General features: G+C 41.1%; 1 protein-coding gene across 1 annotated transcript in view; it reads right to left on the bottom strand.

Moving 5' to 3' along the window:
- The window catches only part of LOC143301100 (RNA polymerase-associated protein CTR9 homolog), a 29,331-nt gene extending 5,444 nt beyond the window's left edge, over positions 1–23,887 (bottom strand). Inside the window, exons 1-20 of the mRNA XM_076615150.1 lie at positions 23,827–23,887; positions 22,620–22,718; positions 21,719–21,958; positions 21,204–21,293; positions 20,498–20,676; positions 19,233–19,428; positions 16,427–16,654; positions 16,093–16,209; positions 15,556–15,645; positions 14,707–14,835; positions 12,446–12,629; positions 10,710–10,798; positions 10,138–10,323; positions 9,422–9,509; positions 7,848–7,996; positions 5,817–5,933; positions 4,540–4,685; positions 3,366–3,437; positions 2,703–2,838; positions 146–277 (exon numbers count right to left, since the gene is read on the bottom strand). Coding sequence (XP_076471265.1) covers positions 146–277; positions 2,703–2,838; positions 3,366–3,437; positions 4,540–4,685; positions 5,817–5,933; positions 7,848–7,996; positions 9,422–9,509; positions 10,138–10,323; positions 10,710–10,798; positions 12,446–12,629; positions 14,707–14,835; positions 15,556–15,645; positions 16,093–16,209; positions 16,427–16,654; positions 19,233–19,428; positions 20,498–20,676; positions 21,204–21,293; positions 21,719–21,958; positions 22,620–22,718; positions 23,827–23,871 — 2,712 coding nt within the window. The 5' untranslated portion in view covers positions 23,872–23,887. The remainder of the gene's footprint in view (positions 1–145; positions 278–2,702; positions 2,839–3,365; positions 3,438–4,539; positions 4,686–5,816; positions 5,934–7,847; positions 7,997–9,421; positions 9,510–10,137; positions 10,324–10,709; positions 10,799–12,445; positions 12,630–14,706; positions 14,836–15,555; positions 15,646–16,092; positions 16,210–16,426; positions 16,655–19,232; positions 19,429–20,497; positions 20,677–21,203; positions 21,294–21,718; positions 21,959–22,619; positions 22,719–23,826) is intronic.
- Positions 23,888–26,937: the final 3,050 nt, after the last annotated feature.

Genomic DNA, 26,937 nt, shown 5'->3' with positions numbered 1-26,937 from the left:
TTGCTGGCTCATTTCCAGAACTTTGATTTTAAAGAGCACTCTGATTTCACCTTTCAAACGAAAAAAAAAAAAAAAAAACTGCCCCTTTGACCTGTTAAAGGCTTTGGTACCTTTCATCATTAACCTTCCTTCCATTCCAACTCACCTTGCCTCCCGACTTGCGAGGTTTGTCATCGGCGACGGCCTCAATGTTGATGGTTTTGGCTTTCTCAATGAACACTGCACGCTGCTCCAGCAACTTCTTGTCCATCTCCTCTTTGACCCTCCGCTTCTCCATCTGTAAGCACAACAGTAAACTTTCTCAGAGAGGCGTAACTGCGTCCAGAAAAATCCTTTTAATGCTGCACCACATCTGCTAGGCAGATGCCTGACCAGTAGCATAACCCCCCTACATAATGCTTACTCAGGCCTTAAGTGCATGCTCATATATCTGTGTAACTATCGGGGTGGATTTCTTCGACAGGATTTTGCCAGAGGACACACTTTTCTTGCCATGGGTTCTTTTTCAGTTTGACATGCTCCACACAGGACCTGTTTGTCTTATCTGAATTAGATGCTCAGTTTGATTTTCCAGTCAAACTTAAAGAGAAAGGGTGAAAGCAGGATTCAAACCCAGACCCTCAGAGACTGCACTGGCAAATAAACATCTTAACTGCCACCTTCTTTTTTGTAACCCAATGCTTTAGTTAAGCCTTGAGTACATGCACACTCATTTGTCCACCTGTAAAAATGGATTTCTACCACAGAATGTTGCCAAAGGACAACCCGTTTGCTGCCATGGATTCTTTTTTAAGCAAAACACTGCATTTCAACAATCTCTGACTACCATTTTTTACAGACTATAATGCAATACTTTTTCCACAGAACTTCAACCAAGCACCTTATATAATACAGTGTGCCAAATGTACAGTACAAATCTGTCAAAACACTATCATGAAAGAATCATATCGAGGTCAACCTCCAAACCAGGGACATGACATCCATGGATGGAGTGATGGCCTAGAGGTAACGCGTCCGCCAAGGAAGCGAGAGAATCCGAGCGCGCTGGCTTGAATCACAGCTCAGCCGCCAATATTTTCTCGCCCTCCATTAGACCTTGAGTGGTGGTCTGGACGCTAGTCATTCGGATGAGACGATAAACCGAGGTCCTGTGTGCACCATGCACTTAGCGCACGTAAAAGAACCCACGGCAACAAAAGGGTTGTTCCTGGCAAAATTCTGTAGAAAAATCCACTTTGATAGGAAAAACAAATAAAACTGCATGCAGGAAAAAATACAAAAAAATGGGTGGCGCTGTAGTGTAGCGACGCGCTCTCCCTGGGGAGAGCAGACCGAATTTCACACAGAGAAATCTGTTGTGATAAAAAGAAATACAAATACAAAAATGAAGGAAACCTTCCCATTAACTGGAATGAAAACAGCTCACACACAACACACTATGGGAAAGCATGGGTAGGAGGCACTCAAGGAGGAGAACAGATGACAGAGTGGACACGAGAAACCTGGTGATGCAACATGTAAACAGAGTTCCAATGATGACGTCAGGGCTTCGACATGGCCGTGGTCACTAACAACCACCACCAACCCATCAATGTTCAACTTCTTATTCATCATTCTGATTGTGAGCTACAATGTGCTGTGCCTTATGTGCTGTGAAAATCAGAAATTCTTTAAACGTCTGGAAGACACGCCTCATAAATCTGAAATGCCTTGTAGCCGCTAAAATACAGACATTCTGATGCAGGGTTGTCTTGCAACATATTAAAAAGTGATTATCACTATACACTGCCCATATGCTATGCTATAAGGTGTTCAACAACAACCATAAAAATGACAAGTAATGACAATTATCTGTAATGCAGCTGGGCAGAAAGAAAAAAAAAAAAAGCTGTAATTTCAAATATACTGATAAATAACAATGAAACAACTACAATTTAAAATATGTTAATAAGTGACCAATGTGGTATACAAATAAGGATTTGCAAAATGATATAACTTTAAATGCTCATTGATTTAATGTCATTTATCACAAAAAATATTCTTAACTCTTACACCGCCATAGGTTGCTTCAGTTGACTAGACTGTGCACCGCTATTTGCGACTTTTGTCGACATCGAGGGGTCGTGTTGATAAGACCTTTTTTTCTCATTGTAACTAAAACTTGACAGCTGCAGCCAGTTTCTTGCCAACAGAACAATGACTAACCTTTGCCTCCTGACCAAGCAAGTGAACAAGTCCATTGTGTTGTTTTGACATGAACCGAAGCCTGTGACTGAGAGCATTGTTTCTATAATATTTGGCACTGGGGGGTGTTTTTCACACAGAAACTTTGTGGTGAAGGAGTTAAAAAAACAACAACAAAAAAACCCACCAAAATCTACATACTGTCTTGAACTTTAAATGTACAATGTAAAAATATGAACAAGTTCAACAACCCTTCCCAACAACACTCACACACAAAAGAAAACAGAAAACAAGGAAAAGATAACACCATTACGACACCACTCTGAACAGCATGAATGGATATTCACCACTGATGGCAATGAGAAATGCAGCCAAACAGAGCAAAATGACAGGCTTAGTTTACATCAGTTTGACATGGTACAGTATCACACACACACACACACACACACACACACACACACACACACACACATACAAAAGAGTCTTGCCAAATGTGATCTACCCTTCTCCTGTCTTACCTGTTCTTCCAGGTGTTTCTGTCGGATGGCGTCCCGCTCCTCTTCCTGCCGCTTACGGATCTCCTTCTCCTCCTCGTCAATCTTGCGGGCACGTGCCACATGATACTGAGCCTGACTCAGCAGATCCGAGCACTGCCTGAAAGCCCACACCACATGACCGTTATTACACGAATCATTAGAATATTACATTATCAACCCCTTGACTGAGCTAAGCTGTATTCCATACGCCTAGGAAAAAAAGCTGTGTCAGTACTACATACACTGAAACTACTGTAGCTTCTCTTTCTGTGGGAAATTACACTGGCTGATGCATAATAAGCTCAACTTTCAAATAAAAAAACAAAAGGACTCACTTTGTGACTTGTTGAGTACTCATTGACAATAAAAACGTTCAAAAGGACTGCAAATCCAAGACTGGCGTCATCTGGCATCATCATTTTCAGGACCAGTTTCAGTTCTCAGAGAAAAAAATTATTTTGTTGAAAAACGAACATACCAAACCTGCACAGCCACGAAAACAAGAGTATGGCCGCCTACATTGCAGGTTAAAATTGGTCAAACACATGAAGGCCCATTTGCAGATACAGGTGAATGTGGGAGCTGCAGACCATGAACTGGGAACACATTTTTTTTTAGTTTTCCTGTCAATATCACAACTCTTACCTGGCCTCAGCAGCAGCCTGGTTCAGATCAAACTTCATCCTGTCTCCGTTCTGACTCAGGTAACTGAAATACCTGTAACACACAAAAACACCACAAGGTCAGTCCTCTCTCTCCTGCATTCAGGTAGCTGATACACTTGTCACATACATGAAAACTGCTTAAGGTAAATGAAAACCCTGTAAGGTATACAAAATCACATGTTCAGTGCTCTTTCTCCTATCTTGACTGAGTGGTATGGAAACAAAGTGCTTTCTCAGTCCATCATCATGTAGATTTCCCAGTTCAGTTCAAAAAGTTTCTCTAAACTCACAACTTTCGTTCTTACTGACATGTGCTGTTTGGACATTTGCTGGTTGTGCATGCACATGTGCATGTGCATGTGCAAGTATGTGTGTGTGTGTGTGTGTGTGTGTGTGTCTGTGTGTGCGAGCAGGTGTGTGTGTGTGTGTGTGTGTGTGTGCGCGCGCGCATGTGTGTGTGTGTGTGTGTGTGTGTGTGTGCGCGCGCGCGCGCACGTGCATGTGCAGGTGTGTGTGTGTGTGTGTGTGTGTGTGTGTGTGTGTGAGCGCGCGCATGCATGTGCAGGTGTGTGCGTGTGTGTGTGTGTGAGCGCGCGCATGCATGCACATGCAAGTGTGCACATACACACATAAAAAACCCACAGCAACAAAGTGGTTGTCCCTGGCAAAGTTCTCCAAAATTCTTCAGAACATCAAACTCCACAGTAAAATAAATATACTTGCAGACCCAAATTTTTTTTTTTTAATTTAAAAATGAGTTGCTGCATGTGGCAACACTCTTCTGTGGTAGCGCAACCCAAAATTTAAAGTTTGATGTAAAAAGAAGGTACAACACAGCACAGTACAACACAATAATACAATACCATGATACCACAATATAATACAATGCAATGATACATTACAATAATACAACACAATACAGCATTACAACAGAATACCACAGCATTACAATAAAATACCACAATACAACAATATAACGCAATACAACACATTACAACACAATACAACACAGCATCACAATACCACAATACAACACAGCAATTACAATACTACAATACAGCACAAAACACCACACCACACCACACCACACCACAACAGCACAGACCAAAACACAGTACAACCACAGACTGTGCACCCCAAGTCCCCCTCCCTACCTGTGGGCCAGTTCCAGGTCTCTAACAGCGGTGAGCACAGTCTTCAGGTTGCTCTTCTCATCCTTCAGCACGGAGGTGGCCAGTTTCTGCTGCACCAGGGCAATGTTGTACAGCAGCACTGTGTCCTGTGGGGCCACGTGACGAGCCTGCAAGGTCAACACCATCAACACCGCTTTTAGCTTTCGCTTTCAGTTTCACCCTCGAAAACAGAGTATGGCCGCCTGCATGGCAGGGTAAAAATGGTCATACACGTAAAAGCCCACTCGTGTACAGACGAGTGAATGTGGGAATTGCAGCCCACAAACAACTAAGAAGTTTCAATTTCTCATAACCTATAGAGTTCGGTGGATCTAACACTGATGAAAAATGGGTCTTCTGATTCTCAGAACACATTGATTAAGACGGCAGTGCTAAATTTGTTCCAATTTTGTCGTCAAATCCACTGGCAGTAAGGTCACAACAGCCGTGGTCGGCCACATATCCGTCCGATATGCCCAGCTGTTGTTTTTTCGCGAATTAGATACCTGCGTCGCCTAGACTTTTACCGACTTGTTGACACAATTCTAATGAAAAGAATTTGCGCCATTTCTTGCCAGTTGAAAAACGATGATCACTGTATGGCACTCCATTTTATATATCTGTATTCTATGGATCTGCATCTATTTCTTCCATTGTACATGTATTTGTGCATGTGTATGTGTTTTTTTTCTTGTGTGCTCTGGGTCTGACACGCTGTTGTAAAGCACTGAGGTCTGAATGTGCTATTCTAATGTACTATAATATTATATTAAAAAATTCAATCCACAGAATAACACAAAATAAAATAAAACACTTCAAAATGAAATAAACTAAAAAAAATCCAACCAAATAGGGTGCAAACTGGGCTTTGTGTGTGTCTGACTGGTGTGTTATTGTTAAGGCCTTTGACAGGTCTGACAGTGTTACCTTAATGTACTGCTAATAGTAGTAGTAGTCGTAGTAGTAGTGGTGGTGGTGGTGGTGGTGGTGGTAATAGTAGTAGCAGTAGTAAAGAATAAAATAACACAAAAGAAAATAAATCTAAAAATAAAACAAAATAAAATTATATAAAAACGAAATATGACACAAAACAAAATACAACAAATCTCCTTCCAATGGTATGAGCAAGTGGCGTGAATCAGAATCAGAATCAGTTTTACTTCATCATACAAAAACCATAAACAAAACAAACAAACACATAACTGAATAAATGAAAGCCACACAAGTGATAAAGGCTGTGTGTGTGTGTGTGTGTGTACCTTGAGCAGTGTGGTCTTGCAGTCCTGCAGCTTGCCACACTTGTAGTAGGCCCTGGCCAGGTAGACCATCACCTCCACGTTGTGGTTCTTGAAGAACTTCTTCAGCGCGTTCTCGTACTAAACACCACCACCACCACACACACACACACACACACACACACACACACACACAAGTTTCAGTTTCTCAAAGAGCTGTCACTGAGTTTGGACAAATCCATATATTTGCTTCACCACATCCACTCCACAGATGCCTGACCCAACAAGCTCGCGCTTGTCAGGCCTTAAGTGCATGCGTAAATATCTGCGTACCGATCAGAGTGGATTTCTTCACAAAATTTTGCCAGAGAACATTACACAGGATGCCGTGGGCTCATTTTCTGTATGCCAAGTGCATGCTGCCGAAGATACCTTGGTGTATCGTCTCTTCCAAAAGACTCCAAGCTCAGACTGATTTTCCAGTCAAACCTGGGAGAAAGGGCGGGAGCGGGAATCGAACCCAGACCCTCATGGACTCTGCACTGGCAGATAAGCACCTTAACCATTCTGCCACCTTCCTCCTGCTCAATGTGCAATGGTGGCCTGGTGGTTACACGTCTGCCTAGGAAGCAAGAAAATCCCGAGGGCAAAGGACTGAATTACCAAGCTTGCCAGAATTTTCTTCCCCTCCAGTAGACCTTGAGTGGTGGTGTGTGGACACTAGTTATTCAGATGAGAAGATAAACTAGAGCCCTATATGCAGCAAGCACTCAGCACACGTAGCACCCACAGCAACAAAGGGGTTGTCTTTGGCAAAATTCTCTAGACAAACAGACCACCAGACAAAAAAAAAGGAGAAAAAGGTGACCCTGCACTGTGGTGACACGCCCTCCCTGCAGCCTGAATTCACACACAGACATCTGTTGTAACAAAAATGTAATACATTACAATACACTGCAAAAAAACCCTCGACTGCTGCTGATGAATATGCTTGTTGTAAAGGATATAATTTCTGTGTGATAAAACTGACCTTACAGGTCAAGATGTCAGCCACGATTCTTTATTTAGACTTTATGCCTTGGACTTTCAGAGGATCCATAGCTTTTAATCATGGTCACACTGCTTGGTGGATTAATGCTGGAGATTTTTTCCCAATCTGCCAAGGCAGCAGATATACGGACCTGCAAAAGCCTAAATGCCCTTCATGTGTATACACATGCAGAAGATCAAATGTGCATGTTAAAGATTCTGTGACCCATGTCAGCGTTCAGTGGATTAAGGTAACAAGAAATACCCAGCATTCACTTCCCAAAAAAACATATGGCTGCCTACATGGTGTGGTAAAAACAATGATGGACATAAAACCCCACTTATACACCTGAAAGAATGCAAGAGCTGCAGTCCAGAAGAAACAGAAAAAGCTGGGTAAAAACTTTAAACAGTGGGACAAATATGCTATTCTTTCTACATTCAATACAAAAGCAAACATAAGCAAACATAAACACAACTTCCTACTCCCTTATACATACTTGTATACTAGTATGCATACTAAGTTTTGGTTTTAATGTCTTAAGTTACTGCACTCAATCAAATATATCATATGCTAACATTTTACTAAACAAATTATACACTGTTGAAGCAGAACATACACGCTTAGCTTATGTCGCAAGGTTGAATTCAAATATGTGCAACTCGGTTGACATTTTTCTTTCTTCTTTTGCTTCAGTTCAAAAACAAGCAAAACGAACACACACACACACACACACACACGCACACACACATACACAAGCGCACACACACACACACACGCACTGCACACACACGCACAATTACACACACACACTCACACACACGTATGCATACACACACACACACGCATGCACACACACACACACACACACGCACAGAAACACACACACTTATGCACACACACACACAACACACAAATCAAATCATATTGTTTATAGCCCAGCCGACCACTAAGGCCATATCAGGGCTCTCTCACACACACACACACACACACACACACACACACACAAAGGGGTGAAATATTACCATCTGCACAGCTGCCACGAACTGTCGCTGCTCCACATAAATGTGAGCAATGTTGAGCCACACATCGCAGAAATCTGCTGTGGCTTCACGCACTTGGGCAAAGACGTCTCTTGACTCGTTGATACAGCCTTTGTGAGCCAACACACAGCCTGGAAAACAATTGAAACAATGATAAAAAAAAACAACACCACACACACACATACATAAAAAATCAAACCTGTATGTATTATTGCTTTAATAATTCCAACTGAAACTAAGAGAAACAAATCTGATTAATAATCTGACATGAAGCACCTCTACGACAACATATTTTTCTGCGATATTAAAGCTGCTTTCCCCAAAGGAGTGCAGGTTTCCACCTTTTTTTTTTCTTCCCCTTTTAGTTTACCTCTGACATAATTGTCTTCCTATCCTGTCTATGATCTTTTTTTCGGCCTTCTGCCACAGGTAACTTTACAAGCACGCTTAAGTTTCAGTTTGAGTTTCAAGGTTTCAGGTCAGTCTGACCCATGTATACTTCCCCACATCCGCTGTATTTAAAAAAAAAAAAAAAAAGCTCCCCACCACCTCCCCTCCCAAAGAAAACAACTGCATGCTGCACACATTAACTCAGTATTTCATTTCATCCCAAAGACTAGCATCCCGACCACCACCCAAAAACGGTGAAGAAAAAGTCCAGAGATACACTGATCAAAACTGATGCCCTCACTTTCAATATGCTACAAATTCTTTTATTGCCTTCTTCCACACAGAGCAACCATAAATACTTATTCCCGTTATCATGCATAAAAATCACCAATTCAGTGATCAAGCATAAATTACCATTTTTCGTGTCAAAGCACAAATTACCAATTCCAGGTGCAAGTTTCACCAATTCCATGATCAAGCATAAATTATCAATTTAGTGCCCAAGCACAATTTCCTTATTCCTTGACCAAGCATATAAATAATAATTTCTCAACCAAGCATAAAAATACCAATTCCATGACCAAGCATAAGTCACCAATTCCATGATCAAAGCATTAAATTACCAATTCTGTTACAAAGCAAAATTATGAATTCCATGATCAAGCAAACAACCTATTCTGTGACCAAGCATTAATTACAAATTCCATGGCTAAACACAAATTACCTGTTCCCTGATCAAGCACAAATTATAAATTCCATGACCAAGCACAAATTACTAATTCCTTGACCAAGCATAAAAATACAAATTCTGTGACCAAGCATAAATAACCAATTCCTTGACCAAGCATAAAAATACCAGTTCCATAACCAAGCATAAATAACCAATTCCGTGACCAAGCATGAACTGCCAATTCTGTGACCAAGCACAAATTACGAATACAGTAATCCAGCAAACACTTCTTATTCCATAACCAAACATAAATTACCACTTCCGTGACCAAGCATAAATTTTCTATTCTGTGATCAAGCAGTTTACAAATCATGTGACGAAGCACAAATTACAAATTCCAAGACCAAGCAAAAATTACAAATTGTATGACCAGGCAGAGATTTCCAATTGTGTGACCAAGCATGAATTACAAATTCCATGACAAAGCACAAATTACCAATTCCATTGGCGGCCCAGATGTTCTTGGAGTCATTTCGCAGAACCTGCTTGTACATGGCCAATGCTCGGTCTTGATGGCGTTTCTCCTGTGATGCAAACAAAATTATGTATGCGCAACACTGATGGCAACATTCTCTTCGCGATTACTTTCTAGGGATTTTATCATCACAACTCCTGCATTTAGCTAGAACTGGGACTGGTACAGATGCTTTTGCTTACCAACTAACTGTTCCTATGATTTTTTACCCCCCACCTGTTTGCTTCTCCACAAAATTTTCAATGAACATTTTCTTCCAAAATGTTTTTCTGCACGGTTATGTGACAATCCTATTTCTAATGATTTCATCAGAATCAGTGAATGTGAATGAAGCCGAGGTTTCCAATGACGAGAACTACATCTTCATGATGTGAAATACAAACTTAAACAAGGATTCTCAGTTCTTTTATATTTATTGGAATATATCTTTAATCTATATTTGAAACTTTTTTCTGTGGGTTTCTGCTATATGAGTGCCTTGCTATATTCTGTCTTAGTCTTTCCACCCATTATCAAGCCCACACACTGGCACACAATGTGTCATCTTCCCCTAGTCTTTTGATGGGAAAATTCATACGACCAAACACAAACTTTTTTCCCCATGAGAACCCCACTCTCTCCCTGCCACCCCAGCCCACTGCAAATGCCTTCCCATTGGTCCATTCCCCCTCACACACCTTCTCCTTGTCTCTCATTGGCTGGTGCAAGGTCTGAAGCCACACATTGCCCAAAGCGATGAGAGAGTAGGCGTCGTCTTTGGTCTGCGGGCGCTGCAAAATTCTCTCAAACTTCTTCTGGCCTGGCCCCCACTCCTGCTTGGCCAGGTGGAGACTTCCAATCAGCGACCATGCATCTGGGTGATCCTGGTGGACAAAATAACAGAGGATACAAGTCTCCACATCTACCTGTCCACAAATCTTCCTGTCTATACATTTACCTGTCCAGAGGTCTACCTCAACCTGTCCACCGAAGCAACATTCAAACTCGTCTCTTCACTCGTTCTCTTTCATCTTGACAGCTATAACTCTCTCTCTTCTATCTCACCTTCACAACTACAACTCTCTTGTCCAGTGCTTCATCCGTTTCCCTTCAGCGTACACAAAACTTCTCAGAAAGAAAAAATCTCAACGCATCAGTCATCTCTTGCAATCTCTCCATTGGCTAAGTCAGAGAATTAAGCACAAAATCAGCACTCTCTGTCATAAATGCAAGAACAAACCTGAGCCTGGTTCCACAGCTGATGACTCACCTGGTTGATCTGCAGAGCTTCCTTGAACCAATCAGATGCTTCATAGATCTGACCTCTGTCTCGCGCCATACAACCCAGACGCAGGTAACCTGTACAGTGAAAAAAAGAAATGGCCAGTTATTTAACAGTCTGTCTGAGTGAAAAATATTCTGTATTTTTTCCATACTTTTCCCAGAACCTTGCATTACATTTCCCCAAAACAAAGTCACATACAAACATAAAGCGTGCACATACACAAAAGAATTACCAAACAGGCTGAGAGGTTGTGAGAGAAAAAAACAGGTGGAGTACAGGGTGTTCTACCACTTCTGCACAATAAAATCTCACAAAGGTCTTGATATTTATTCAATTTTCATTGCTTCACGTGCCTTTGTATTTTCTATACTTTTCTGTGCAAGCAAATTATTTCTCAGTGCTTTAGGTAATGGTAAAAGATATGAAATTGCAAGAAATTTTCCAGACCTTGCAAGGTAAAACATTTATTTCCATGACTTTTCCAGCCCTGGAAATATATTCCTGTTTTTCCAAACTTTTCCAGACTCCCATTACTGTGGGAAATCTGATTCAACTGCTTCTTTCCCGTTCTGACAAGACAGCTCACAGCAAAACGGAACACACACACACACACACACACACACAATGTCTGTATCACCTTGTAGTGAATAGGCAATAAACCAATGAGAAGAAAACGCTTACACAATACACACACAGACAATAGGGAGGTAGCGCAAATCCACCTTCATCAGGTTTTCGTCGGGATTCCCTCTTTATTTTTAGTGAGAACCACGTGCACATGCGCATCTCAATTGCCGGTTTTTCTTGGTCACTGAAATGCTAAAATTTATTAGCGGAAATCGCCTCTTCCAACGAAAGGATTTTGAACAATTTCGGCGAGTATTTTTGCAAGTTTACAAGTTATTTTTCGTTTTTTAATTATACCAGTTATTTGCTTTAATCTTCTATGTTTACTTGAGCATGTTTCTTGTCAAATCTCTGCCACTGAAGTATTCAAACAGATCTAAAATTCAACACAACCTCATCTGGCTTCAACTTTGGAGAGACTTGACACACCGAATATCAGTTTTAAGCATCATTTTGTCCACAGCACGCACACTTTTTCATGTCTTTGTGAAATTGAGGGAAGGGGAAACTGTTGTTTTGGACAACTATTGACAAGATCTATTATATATATTCCGTTTCAAACCAAAGGTTCCAAGCCGATTATGTGATCTGATTTCTGTCATTTGTTTATGCAGTACTCAATCGGAGGAATCAATATTACAAAAAAAAAATTAAATTTTAAAGTAATAAACTTACCGTGTTGCTTTCTTTTAAAATGCTGTATATGTCTTGAGTTCTAAAGACCATTATGACAACATAGTTTTAGTTGTTTGGTTTAGTCTGTGCAAGTAAAATGTAATCGAAAAGTTGTCCAAAGAAAGGAAGTGCACTGACTCTCCCACACACACTCATACCCTGCCACTGACACACCTACACCCACACACACTCATACCCACCCACAGACCCACCCTTCCACCCACACCCACGCAGAGATAACCTCCAGTCCTGCACTCACAGTCCACATAGTTGGGATGGTCACACAGAATGTTCCTGTAGAACACAGCTGCGCACACACACACCCACCATCCACCTACACCCACACACACTCATACCCACCAAACGACCCACCCTCCCACCCACACCCATGCAGAGAAAACCTCCAGTCCTGCACTCACAGTCCACGTAGTTGGGATGGTCACGCAGGATGTTCCTGTAGAACTTGGCCGCCTTGTCGTACTCATGCAGGGCCTCGTACAGTCGGGCCAGGTTATAGGTCGTCGTCACGGAGATGGCACTGTAGTAGGTTTCGTCGTGCTGCGCGTCCGTCTTTGACCTCTCCAGTGAGGCTTCGTAGTATTTCTGGGAAGGAACAGTGAAGGCTTGATAAAAAGTCTGAATCCGAAGAGTTTTTACAAGGATGACCGATACGCACACTCACACACAGGCATTCACATACACAAGCATTTGCGCATGCATACACCTACACTCCAACATCCACGCACACACATGCCTGCACACACACACACACACGCACACACACAAACACACACACACACACACACACACACACAGAGTTTCACACTCACATACATATGTTGGCATGCAAACACACTTCAGTGCACACACACACACACACACACACACAACTTATTCATGTGCATGAGTACGCACACACAACATACAAACATACACACACGCACAGTGACACACACTAACACACTCATGTACACACACAAGCTCAATCATTATCTACAGGGTATGCATTGTTCAAAACATGCAGTAACACACTGTTCATTTAAACCTACAATTTCAATTAGTCAATCAACTTTATTGGACAGTCTGGGGGAAAGTTTCCACATTGTGTTGACAAGCCACAGATGTGCAAAAAAAATCTATGTGCAGGTGCTGGCAAGCATGCATGAAAAAAAAACATAATGCGAACTTGCAAGCAGAGAATCAACCACATGAGAATGGCATTTTCAGGTATGTGTCCATGAATGAGTATTTCCACCTCCCACAGCTGAATACAACCCACTAGGCCCAACATCGGTCTCTGCAGTCTTTCAGATCAGAGAATAACTGAGATACCATGTTCAGCCTGTACTTAGCACACGTAAAAGCACACACAGCAACACAGTGGTTGTTTCTGACAAAAAAACCAAAAAAAACCAGTAAAACAAGTACACTTGCAGACAAACAATGAAAATAAGGTTGGTGCTGCCCCGTGGCAACATGCTCTCTCCTGTGACAGCAACCTGAATTTCACACTAAGAAATCTGTGACAAAACATAATGCAATAACACTACTACCATCATCAGCAGGGGGCTTAACTCTTTCCATACGAACGGCGAAAGAGACGACGTTAACAGCGTTTCACCCCAATTACCATCATCAAAATATTGCAAGCGGAAGGCTCTTACACTGAAGAGGTGAATGTTGACAAAGAATACAACAATTCCTATGACGGAAGCTAAAGGCTGGGTCATTCAGACACCCACTGGACATCCGAGGGGTCTGTGTAGAGGAGAAGAGAGGACTGGCCGTACTGAGTGAGTTAAGAAGGTGGGCATCCTGCTTGTGTGAAAACAAAACAGGCACTACTAAACACCATGGAAAGTGACTCAGCAGCAGTGACCCAAGTCTACTCCCTGTGTGCCATCCTGATAACCTAACATGATTGGTTCCCTGTGGACTGCCTGCACTGAGACTGTAACAGACTCACCCATTTGTGGCCATGTATGGAGGGGATAAGATAAGATAAGATAAGAAGATAAGAACTTTATTATCTCCAACTGGAGAAATTTGGTCAGGTGCATTATCACAACATAGACAAGTAAACAACATGGGGACCATAACTGTAAAAGCCAACAACAGCCCCTACAAATATTACGAAGATACAAATGTAAAAAAAATATCACATACATCGTTTCATACATATATCCAAACACTGCAGGTAATAACTAGTATTCTTAATGTAAAAACAGAAAGAATGAAGAAACATTATTTGAATATAATTATAAACATAGCCTACTATACTGCACATTGATTATAATAAACAGATAAGAATAAAGATGAATTGTGGAAAACCACAACCAGATGATCAGCACCCCCCGCCCCCCCACACCCCCCCAAACACACATGCAGATAACTTGATTAAACAAGAGTAATAAACACATGTTCTCAAATAAAAGCATTTCACATATTCGCTTTTAAAAACATTGCAATTAATTATTACATCGTAATTATTAAACAGAAATATATTTAGAATATGGACGTTAGCATTAGACATATTCCATTGTACATTCATCCTGCATATTGCACATTGAGCGGTCATTGATCTCCGAATGAGCGGTCAGGGAGCAACGCCACTGAAACTGTGCGGATGAAGGGGCAGATAAATCAAACATCCAAAAGCCCAGCACACTACAACCCTTACCCGAGCCTCCTGGAAGTTGCCCAGACGGAAGTGCAGGGCAGCCACGTTGTTCAGGATCTCTGGAGGCACGTCCGCCTCCACTTTCTCCTTCAGGATGCGTGTTGCTGTGCCGTAGGCTGACAGCGCCCCCTGGTACAAATTGGCAAAGAGGTTCAGTTTCAGTTTCTTAATGAGGCGTTCGGACAAATGTATATACACTACACTGCATCAGCTAGGCAGATGCCTGACCAGCAGCATATATATGACAACTGAAAACAGAACCACACTTAATAGTTTTCATTTGTAGGCTCACGTGTGGTGTGAGTAATGAACCTTCAGATGCACAACAGATATTTTGCCTCGTTTCATCTTGTTTCATATTTTGTGCTGTGTTGTACTGTATAGTAAGAACAGCCTACAAGTACTGGGAGAGTATCTTAATCGGCCCACTGGGAGTTTGAGTGTAATGATACATGCCAAAAAGCCTACCTCACCCCACCCCAAAGCAGTTATCAAAATGTAGCCTGCAGGTCAGACTTGGTGTGTGACTGAACATGTGCATGTATATGTACAAGTTAAGAAGAAAAATAATGCTATTGTTAGCTACTAGCAAACTTTTGAATATTGTTAACATGGGTGAAAGCAACTAATTTTTGCACGACCAGAAAGTTTACAATTGAAGTCCAGAGGCTGCTTTACCAAAGTGTGTGTCCAAATACCAAGACAAAGCAAAATAAGTATTAAAAAAAATTAAATCGCCTAAATGCCTACAACAAAGTCTGTATAATACAGAATTATTCCCCACCCATCTATGAACAATTGTTTGCTGCTTATCCCTTGTGAACCCCAAAGCCCAGAAGCGTGGTTTACCTGGACATCACTCTGTTCCAGGATCTGAGCCAGTTCAATCCAAGCTTCCACGTCATCCGCAAACTGCTCTGTCACCTTCTTCAAGTGTTGCTGAACACACACACACATCAAACAGGACTGATGACAATCAGATTCATTACAATGTCGGACAGCCAACCAGCCACCCTCCATGCACATTCACACACACATGTATACACTCACACACACACATATGCATGCACACACATACAAGCATGTGCGTGAAGACACGCACACACCACATACACCTGTTAAATACAGTTATACCACTGAAATTATTCCATAGCTGTTTATATGGACCACAAGATCTGTGAAAAATTAATAAAATCTACTGTTATTTAATGTCACTCACACACACACACACACACACACACACACACACACACACAGACACACACAGCATACACCAGTATAACAGTAAGCAACAGGCCGTCCAGAAAATAAATTAACCAAAGTACACTGTCCTTCAGCACCCTCGCCATACCACCCTGACCAGCCGACTGACAAGCCTGCACCCACCTTGGCAATTTCCCGTTTCTCCATGTCAAAGGTGTTGGCGTACAAGGAACCCAGGATCTTCATGGTTTCATAGTTGCCAGGCTGGGCCTTCAGCACCTTCTCAAAACACTGCGCTGCCTGAATAGAATGAAACAGAATAAAATCAAATAACTTTTATCCTCATTAAGCCCTTAAGAATAGAACAGAAGAGAATAAATGTTTTTCTCATTAAGCCTTAAGGTTTATAACACAAGAGGCACATACATACAAATAAATAAGTCAACTGTTAACATCATACATTGCTTCAGGATTCAAACACAAGTTTCCCACCACAATACTACACCACAAAACTCACATTTTCATTGTCCCCTCTGTAGATGTACATCTGGCCGAGGCCAAAGAAGGGCAGCACAAAGCTGCCAGGGGAGAACTGCGTGGCCTGGTAGTAGTACTGGAAGGCCTGGTCATAGTCCTCCTGCACATGGAACGCCCGCGCCAGCTGGTAGCAGCTCTCCGCCCGCATCGCCTCGTTCTCCGTGTTGTGGAAGGCGTGCAGGGCAAGGTGCTGCACTTTCTGGTAGTCCTGGGGAACAGCAAGAGGAAAAGATGGAATTTTGTTTGTTTATTTATACATCTTTGTTACTACACTATTTGTTGCTTATCACCCGGTTGACCACAAGGGCCAAATCAAGGCTGAAAAACTTCCTTGTCATCCTGGGAACAATAGCAAAAAAAAAAAAAAAAAAAAAATAAATTTGTTGCTAGCCTAGTTGACCACACAGAACCCTAACTGGGCTGGAAAACTTTCTGGTTATCCTGGTAACAGCAGGCAAAAAAAGCATTTATTTGTTTATTAATGAATCTTGGTTGCTGATAGTCTAGCTGACCACACAGGGCTATAACTAGGCTGAAAAACTTTCTGGTTATCCTGGGAACAGCAGAAGAAGAAAAAAACATTCATCTGTTTATTACTGAAACTTTGTTACTGGTAACCTAGTTTACAACACAGGGCCATATCGGGGCTGAAATACTCTCTGGTTGTCCTGGGAACAGCAGAGAAAAAAACAACATTATTAATTTGTTTATTACTGAATTGTTGTTACTGATAGCCTAGTTTACAACACAGGGCCATATAGGGGCTGAAATACTCTCTGGTTGTCCTGGGAACAGCAGAGAAAAAAAACAACACAACATTCACTTGTTTATTACTGAATTTTTGTTACTAATAACCTAGTTTATAACACAGGGCCATGTCGGAGCTGAAATACTCTGGTTGTCCTGGGAACAGCAGAAAAAAAGCATTTATTTGTTTATCAAAGAATCTCTGTTGCTGATAGCCCAGTTGACCTCACAGGGCTGTATTGGGGCTGAAAAACATTTTGGTTATCCTGGGAACAGCAGAAGAAAAACAAGGGAGGCAAGGCCTTCAAGACTGACTTGTGATACACTTTAAAAAAAAAAATCCAAGTTTTAATTACAGAGCAATTTCCCTTTTTTACTATCTGCACCAAAACGTTTGCAAAATAAAAAAAAACTTCCATGCTTAGCACAAGAACTTCCTGTTTGAACAAAAAATGATAATAATGACTGCTCTTGTTGTTGTGTCAGAATATCAGATCAAAGTGCCAAGTTTAGAGAATACAACAAATATAAATATAACAGTAAATGCAGTTTGCATTTAATTAGGCTTCATTTTTTATTTTTTTGTGCCCATCCCAGAGGTGCAATATTGTTTTAAGCAAGATGACTGGAAATAACTGAATTTTTCCTATTTTTATGCCTAATTTGGTGTCAACTGACAAAGTATTTGCAGAGAAAATGTCTATGTTAAAGTTTACCACAGACACACAGACACACACACACACAGACAACCGAACACCGGGTTAAAACATAGACTCACTTTGTTTACACAAGTGAGTCAAAAAATGTTAGTTTATTAATGACTCTCTGTTTCTGACAGCCTAGTTGACCACATAGGGCTGGAAAACTTTCTGGTTATCCTGGGAACAGCAAAAAAAAAGAATTTGTTTATTATAATATTAATGAATTTTTGTCGCTGATAGCCAAGTTGACCTCACAGAGCCAAATTGGGGCTGAAAAACTTTCTGGTTATCATAGGAACAGCGAAAAAAAAAAAAGCATTTATTTGATTATTAAAGAATTTTTGTTGCACATAGCCCATGTTCTTGTTGAGTCCTGTGGTGTTGAATCTGTGTTTAAAAAAACTGCATGTGAAAAAATCAATTGGTCCTGATAAGATCAGTGGTCGTCTTTTGAAGATGTGTGCCTCAGTTACGTGGTGTTTTTAGCAGCCTATACACCTGGTCTTTAAAAGATTGTTGTGTTCCTAACCTATGGAAGAAATCAATCATTCGCCCTGTCCCAAAAAACAAAAGGCCTGTCCCCTTGAACGACTATCGCCCCATTGCCCTTACCTCTATTGTGATGAAGTGCTTTCAACATATAATCCTCAAAAACATTAAATTTTTGTCAAACACTGTCCCACACAATGATCACCATCGGTTTGCTTACAGAGCCAATAGAAGTACAGCTGATGCTTCACTCACCCTCCTTCACCACGCATACACCCACCTTGAGAAACCAAATTCGTTTGTTCATATTCTGTTCATAGATTTTTCTTCTGCTTTCAATACCATACAACCACATCTGATGGCACTGAAGCTTCTTTCCCTTACTGTTTGTCCAAAGCTCATTCTATGGATCACCAATTTTCTCATTAACAGAACTCAGTCTGTCCATTTTCTTCAAGCTCTTTCCTCCTTCAAAACAACTTCAACTAGTGCCCCCCAAGGAACAGTTCTGTCACTTGTCCTGTTCACATTATACACCAACGACTGCACTGGTACAGACACAACACTTCTGATAAAATATTCTGATGACACTGCACTTGAAGATCTTTCTACCTCTGACACTATTCTGAACAAGTTGATATGTTTTCTTCATGGCGCAAGGACAACTTCTTAGATTTAAATGCTCAAAAAACAAAAGAAATGGTTATTGATTTCAGGAAAAGCTCATCCCCAACTGCTGTCCCAACTATTCAGGCTAAAATTTTATTACAGTGGAGAATGTCTTGCCCAAGTTACAATGCAATGATTGAATAAAAAAATATTTCAGCAAACAAATGAAACCCCTCTGACCTTCTTGTAGAAGAAGTGGTTGGCCAGGTGGTTGAGCACCATGGGGTTGGCAGGGTCGATGGCGTAGGCACGGGACAGCAGCTGCACTCCGCTCTTGATGGCCTCCTGGTTCTTTGAGTTTAGCTCCAGCACCGCCAGACCCACCAGCGCTCCCACACACTGCGAGTCCAGCTGCAGTGCTCGCTCAAATGCCATCCTGGTGGCAATAAAAATAATAACAATTACAATAACAACAAGGGAAATCTATAATACGCTCTCAAACTCCACTGTGATAGTAAGCTCAGTAATGAGGCATATTTATATTATAAAATACACACTCAAATGCCATTTTGATCGTAATAATAATGGATATCTATAAAATGTGCATAAAAATGCTATTTTGAAAATGCTATTCTGATTGTAAAAACAATAATAATGATAATAATGGATAATCATAAATAAAGATGATGATAGATATCTATGGTGTGCTCTACATCCTTAATGGGTATTCATAAAATATGCATTCAAATGCTATTCTGATCGTAATAATATCATCAATTATGATAATGATGGATATTCATAAAACAAGTGCTCAAATGCCATTTAGATCTTAGTAATAATGACAATGATAATGGACATTTATGATGTGCTCTACCTCCTTAACAAAGGGACCCAGAATGCTCACAATCAATTAAAAACACAGAGTGCTTATATCACTGATTCATAAGCAAGACAAATGAAATGTGTCAATGACAAAATAAACACACATTGACAAACACTATCCCACATACACAGTCAGCTGTTTTATCTTCTTTTTTTTCAAATTTAAAGTACCTGGCCTTTTTTCCTTCAATCTAACTAAACAATACATTTTTCATTCAAGAAAAAAATATTTAAATAAAACAAAAAACAAAATGCACAAGCAAACAAAGTCCTTGCATATTCAAAAATGTGCATTAGCACAAGAAAGTGTTGCTTTACAGAGCAGTGCAGATTTCAATCTGGGGATAAAAAACAGAAAACCTTCACGAGATGTCAATAGGTCACTGAAAAAAAACAAGTGTGAACAAGATGTTACTCCATAATGCAGGAGTGTCTTGTTTCAGTGACCATCCTGTTCTCACTCACAGCCCAGCCAGTGCTGTATGGTGAAACCAAGTAAGGGAATGGGCTCCCACAAAGGTACTGTACCCAGTAAACGCCCACCTTACCCCCAACTTCAGGGTGAAATTTGTGCAAAAAGACAAGGTAGTTCACAGTACTTTCAGCACACTGCAGCCCCCCACCTTGCTTTGGGTAGACGGTTCAGCTTGACGAAGCAGTGACCCATCCCAAGGCGCACAGAGGCCGGACACTTGGGGTTGGTCCTCAGGGCCTTCTTGTAGTAAGCCAGGGCCCCTCGGTAGTCCTTCTTGTTGAAGGCAATGCAGGCTTTTCCCAGCAGGGATGGAATGTTGTTACTGGACTGAAAGGGAACAAGTCAGCACACAGTTTAGGCACCAGTATCAGCTGTTGATACAAAGCACATAACTGAGTCATCAGTGGTATCAGCAGTTGATATAAAACACACAGTTTAAGTTATCTGTATCACAATGGACAAGGGAGCACACAGTTTAGGCATCAGTATTGGCAGCTGATACAAAGCACACAGTTTAGGTTATCTGTATCACCAGGTCATACCTGACAATTAGTACTGAATTTTGGGTCAATGCTGACTTTTACAGCATCTGTATGAACTCTTCACACCTAATAAATTAGTGCTAAATTTGGTGTGTTCACTGGTTAAAAGTCACTGTGACCCCAACCTGCAGCTATCTATCAACATAACCAATTGATAGGTCCGACATTATCAACTTATTTAAGTTTTTAAGTCATATTTACACACACACACACACACACACACACACACACACACACACACACACACACACACACTCAAACTAACAGAAATGAGGTGTGGCCACACGCCAATACCTCACATGGTTCACTCACCTGATTGAGCACGAAGTTGAACTGCGCATCAGCCTGGTCCATCTTGTCTCCCTCCAGCAGACAGAAGTAGGCACGACCCAGCAGATGGTTCTGTGCACAACACATTGTCCATGAAGTAAAACACATTGTCCATGAAGCAAATTCCTCCACTTTAATTTATCATTCATATCCAAGTCTACCTTTCAATGTTTCATATATCAATCGATCAATCCCTTCAACATCTTATCACAATTTACAGCTCATTATCATTATCACTGTTTTTTATTGCCCAGCCAACTTTTATGGGCTTTAACAGGGCAATTAACCAATCATAAACATCACAAAGAATTTTGCCCAACCAGCATACACAGTATAACAGTTTCTTTTCTTCACTTCTTCATTGTTTTTGAGAGTATTGTTCATTACAAGGGTAGTTTACACCAAGTGACCCCTGTCTTATCCAAAACCACATCAAAACAAAAAACAACAACCAAAAACAAAGACAAAACAAAAACAACTAAAGGACCGTCACTGACCTGGTCGTACATAATGATTCTGTCAGCAGTTGTGTACAGCAGGGTGGCCTTGGTGAACAGCTCTCGCTTCTTGTCCTTGTTCTTTTCCCGGTGAGCCTGCTGCACATAGTGGGCAGCCAGTGTGTCCAGCGAGCGCATCTGGTCCCGCTCGCTGTTCCCATAGTCGAAGCTAGCATCAGTTCTGGAAGCTTCCAGAATCTTCACAAAGTCCTCCACAAAGCTCTGCTTGTAATACTCCAGCTGCAACACAGTTTAAAGCTTCATTTAATAACCATTTGGAGTGCATCTGCTGAATATTAAGCTTCTTTCTATCTTGACCAAGGTATAATGAAAAATGTATAGAACAGAGGGTAAAATACATTGAGAATAAAATACTTCATCTATAACACACGAACTGTAACTCTTTAACTGCTGGGAATTCCCTTCACTCTACCTCATGTACATACACACAAACCTCTGTTCATAGCCTAATTCTAAAGACTTCTATGAACAAGTCCCAATCAATCTTAACTCCCAATGGAAAAGTCACCCTAAAAAAAATGTCTTGCCAGAGATTCAAACCTGTGACCCAAGATCACAAGTCTGGTGATTTACTAATGGAGCTAGTCTGGCCCCAGATCACATACACACACACTCTCTCTCTCTCTCTCACACACACACACACACACACACACACACACACACACACACACACACACACACACAAATGTACAACAACAAAAAATGTCTACTGATTTGTATGTTGTTGTTTTTTTCCACTATAATATTACATGTGCAAATGTTTGTGTACAGTACTTGAGGGCAATCTGGTTCTAATCATCCCTTCCATATTCCTTTGTTTTTCAGAAATTCAAATTGCAATCACTGTCATATATCAAAACAAATGTAAATTCATACTCACAGCAAGCGTGACCCAGATGTGTAATGGCGCCACCTCCTGACGGAGGATACTCAACACTTCTTCCCCCTCAGGAAGTTGGTCGAGATCCAGTTCAATCACCTGTCACATGAAAAAAAAAAAAAAAAAAAAGTTTCAAGGATGGAAAAGAAGCTTAACCAGTCTCTAGTCTATCTTTAAGATCTAGTCTGTGGCTGTGAGTTTGCAAGGGAATGAGCTATTGTGTACATGTATGCTAATGTGTTGTGCTTGTATGAGGTGTGCAGGACCACACACATAACCAGGTGTTTGTGTGAGAGACTATGACAGAAAGTGTGTGTCTGTGTGTGTATGCATGTGCATGTGTGTGTGTGTGAATGTATAAATGTGTATGCGTTTTTTACTTTATCAGTGTCCTGGGGAGACAGAGACAGACAGACAGACAGGACACAGAGAGATAGAGGGTGGCACATTACACCTACAACTGATTTGGGATCTAGGCGTTTGGTGGGTTATGGAAACAAGAACATACCCAACATGCACACCCCAGAAAACAGTGTATGGCTGTCTACATGACGGGGTATAAAACAAACAAACAACAACAACAAAATGGTCAAACACTTAAAATGTCACATGTCTGTCTGAGTGTGTATGTGTGCATGCCTGAAATCTGACTGAATGACACAGAAAACGAATCATGAGTGCCCAGTGGCAGCCATCAGTCAGCTCTACGAAGGTAGGCAGCTTGTTGTGCAAATGACCCCGTGTTTGTGTAGCAGAGTTGAGTGTAGCGTATATGGATTTGTCCGAACGCAGTGACGCCTCCTTGAGCTACTGAAACTGAAAGTGTTTTAATGTTCATGTCGCCGTAAGATCACCACATACTCTTCTACCATTAGAGGGGAGAATACCCTGTCACAGTATGATTATCGATATTTATTTATTTATTTATGTAATAAATGGTATGGTACTGTGGTGTGTAAAACTGGTCAGCTCTAAAAATGTTCGCACTATAAGTGTAACTGTAAGCCACTGTAAGCCCCCCCTTGTCAAAAACTCGTGTTCACTCCAGAGCATCATCATGTCTCAATGTCTGTCTCCTGATTTCCAGAAAATCTACCTAGGAAAAAAAATACTTCATAAAAACCATTCGCAGTCTCTACTATTAAACATTATTTTGAAAATATAACCAAAGAAACAGCACTGAAATCTCGAAAACCACATGACTTACCTCGTCTGTATCCCGCAAGGGGATCTCAATCGAACCTGACGCCATGTTGGTTTACTTCAGTTGTTTAAAACAAGGATCGTAAACTTAGCGAATTAGCATAAGGGTGCAGTGAAGAGTATCAGTGTCAGTAGATCCTGACCAGCAGCAGCCTAACCCAATGTGTTTAGTCAGGCCTTGAGAGAAAAAAAAAGATGAAATGAAATAAAATAAAGATAGATAAATCAATCAATAAATAAGTGACTAAAAAAAAAAATTAAAAAAAGGAGAAAAGGGTTGAAGAAAAAAAGAAGAAAAAAAAGGATGAAAACAAACCAAAATAGAAAGACAATAATCATGATGAACTTCGGCCTGCCCTCAGAAAAAACAACAACGTGAAAATTAGTCATTTCAAGGAATTCAATGGAAAAAAAAAAGAACTAAAAAAATGTATGTGCGTGCGTGTGTACAGTTTCAGTTTCAGTAGCTCAAGGAGGCGTCACTGCGTTCGGACAAATCCATATACGCTACACCACATCTGCCAAGCAGATGCCTGACCAGCAGCGTAGCCCAACGCCAGAAAAGAAAAAGAAAAAAAAAGAAAAGGTGAATAAATAATAGATAAGCGTACATAAATAAGTAAATAAACACATAAATGGGCAAATAAATAAATAAATAATTATAATATGAAAAAGGTAATAATAATAATAATAATAAATAAATAAATAAATAAATAAATAAGACAACAATGATGATAAATAAGCAAATAAATGTAAAACATGAAGACACACATTCACACATACACCCACACATGCAAAACAGATATGCACCAAACATGCAGTTTCACAGATATGAAAGCGCAGTCAAATACACATAAACGTACATGAGCCCCAACACACACACACACACATTACCCTGCACCTCCTCTACCCCCCTCCTCCACACACTCATTTCTAGGCTACGTATCGCAGCTTCCACGGCACACACACACACACACACACACACACACACACAAAGATGAACACTTACTTGTACAAGCACACACACATACGCCCATATCCCCCACCCCCACGCACATATATACAAAGATATATATACACACCCGCACGTTCCAATATCCCGTTGCTCCCACAGTGTAGGCATGCATACCTCATCCTCTCCTGGGTATGCACAAACACGCACACCTACACATACACACAAACAAACACATACACACACGCACAGAAGATGCCACTGATTGGCCGCAGGAGGGATGGGAAAAGATCTCTGATGCCAAGAACGTGGCGTCTAGTGTGTTGCTCAGTCTATTGTATTTGGAAAAGCCCACAGAGACTCTGTTCCGTTTTGAAGAAATTTGCGCAATGTTGGTTTGGAAATGATGCCGATATTTGTTTGATGTGTACGTGTGTGTGTGTATGCCTGCGCGCGCGCGTGTGTGTGTGTGTGTGTGTGTGTTCACAGATTCATTCTGATTGTGAACTCAGACTGGAGCATTGGAAAACAAACTTGAATTAGAAGGGAAGTAACTGTACTGATATTGTTCATGTACACTGTGAAGAGCTTCTCCCATTTGATTGGAAGGTGGTGGTTCATTCACAGAAGTCCACTGGGCAGAAAGCTTTCATCGCTGGGTAAATCTGAAACAAACTAGCTGCACACAGATGAGCCAGTTTTTAACCGACTTTATCTGTCCGGATATTGCATTTAAAACGTAATACTGAACTGTGGTTAAAAAATAAAAATAAAAAAAAGGGGGTGTACTTTTTTGATAAGCCGGTTACCAGGTACAGTACAGTGGGAGGTAGACTAAAAAAAATCCTGGTAAAGGTCGACTTACTTGGGATAAAAGAGGCGACGTATCGAGCCACAGGCTCTTCTTCAGGCAAATGAAATAAGTGAGTGACAGACAGAAAGATACAGACAGAGAGGGAGAGAGAGTAAAGTTCAGGAATAGAAAGTTATGAGAAGTCACAGGAAAGGACACAAAAAACAAAGCAGGGTGAGCAGAACTGTCAGTGTGAATGTGTGAGGGAAAGAAAGGGCTCTGAAAGGGAAGGGTGAGGGGCAGGGGGTGAGAGTGCAGGAGTGCCGGTGAAGGGGGTGGAAGAGACTGTTAGTGTTCGGGACATATAAACAAGAAAGTAAAATAATAAGTGGAAAAAAAAATACACACACACACACACACACACACACACACACACACACACATATATATATATATATATATATAATGAAATAAAAAAATATTAAATGAATAAATGAATAAATAAATAGATAAAAACAACAACAAAACAACAAAACACACACACACAACAACAACTGACAACAACAACAACAACAACAATAACAACAAAAAGCAAAAAACAAAAAAAACAAAACAAACAAAACAAACAAACAAAAAACAAAAACAAACAAACACACACACGCGCGGGCGCGGGCGCGCACACACACACACACACACACACACACACACACACACACACACACACACACAGAGGAATATATAAATAGATAAGTACAATAAAATGAAATAAAATAATAAAGTATATCAGCAAAAAACGGGATGAGGTGTGGCGGATAAATAGAGGAAAAGAGAAAGAGAGCAAGGATCAGAAAAGGGTCAGAGAATGCCTGGAAGACCGCTGCCGTCACTCTTTGGTGTTGAGTCCAGCTGGGGCGAGGGTACCAAGGCGGGCAATCACGGTGGACTCCATGAAACGCCGGTACAGGCCAGTGGACTGGTTCTGCCAGACAGCAGCGACGATCCTCGCATGGGCAAAACTGTGAAGGGGGCTGTTGAAATGGGTGCCCACTGGGTCACTGTAGCCAAGGCGCATGGAGCGCAAGTGTTTAGTGAAGCGCTCGTTCAGGCTGCGGTAGGTTTCACCAGTGTACTTTTTGGCACAAAGGGTGCAAGTGAGGACATACACCAGGTTCTCTGACTGGCAGTCGAAGTGCGCCCTGACTGTGAATTTCCCAGTGGGACCCGTGAAGGTGGTGGAAGTATCCACGAAGGGGCAGGTTTTGCACCCCTTCCGGCCACAAGGACTGGTACCAGGAGGGAGACTGAGGGGGCCCAGATCTACGAACAGCAGCTCGCACCAAGTGGTCCCCTAGGTTAGTGTCTCTCTTGAA

The sequence above is a fragment of the Babylonia areolata genome, chromosome 27 (genome assembly GCF_041734735.1).
Source record: "Babylonia areolata isolate BAREFJ2019XMU chromosome 27, ASM4173473v1, whole genome shotgun sequence".
NCBI lineage: Eukaryota > Metazoa > Mollusca > Gastropoda > Neogastropoda > Buccinidae > Babylonia > Babylonia areolata.
Note: the sequence above shows the minus strand (reverse complement) of the source record. Positions and strands in the feature narration are given on the sequence as shown.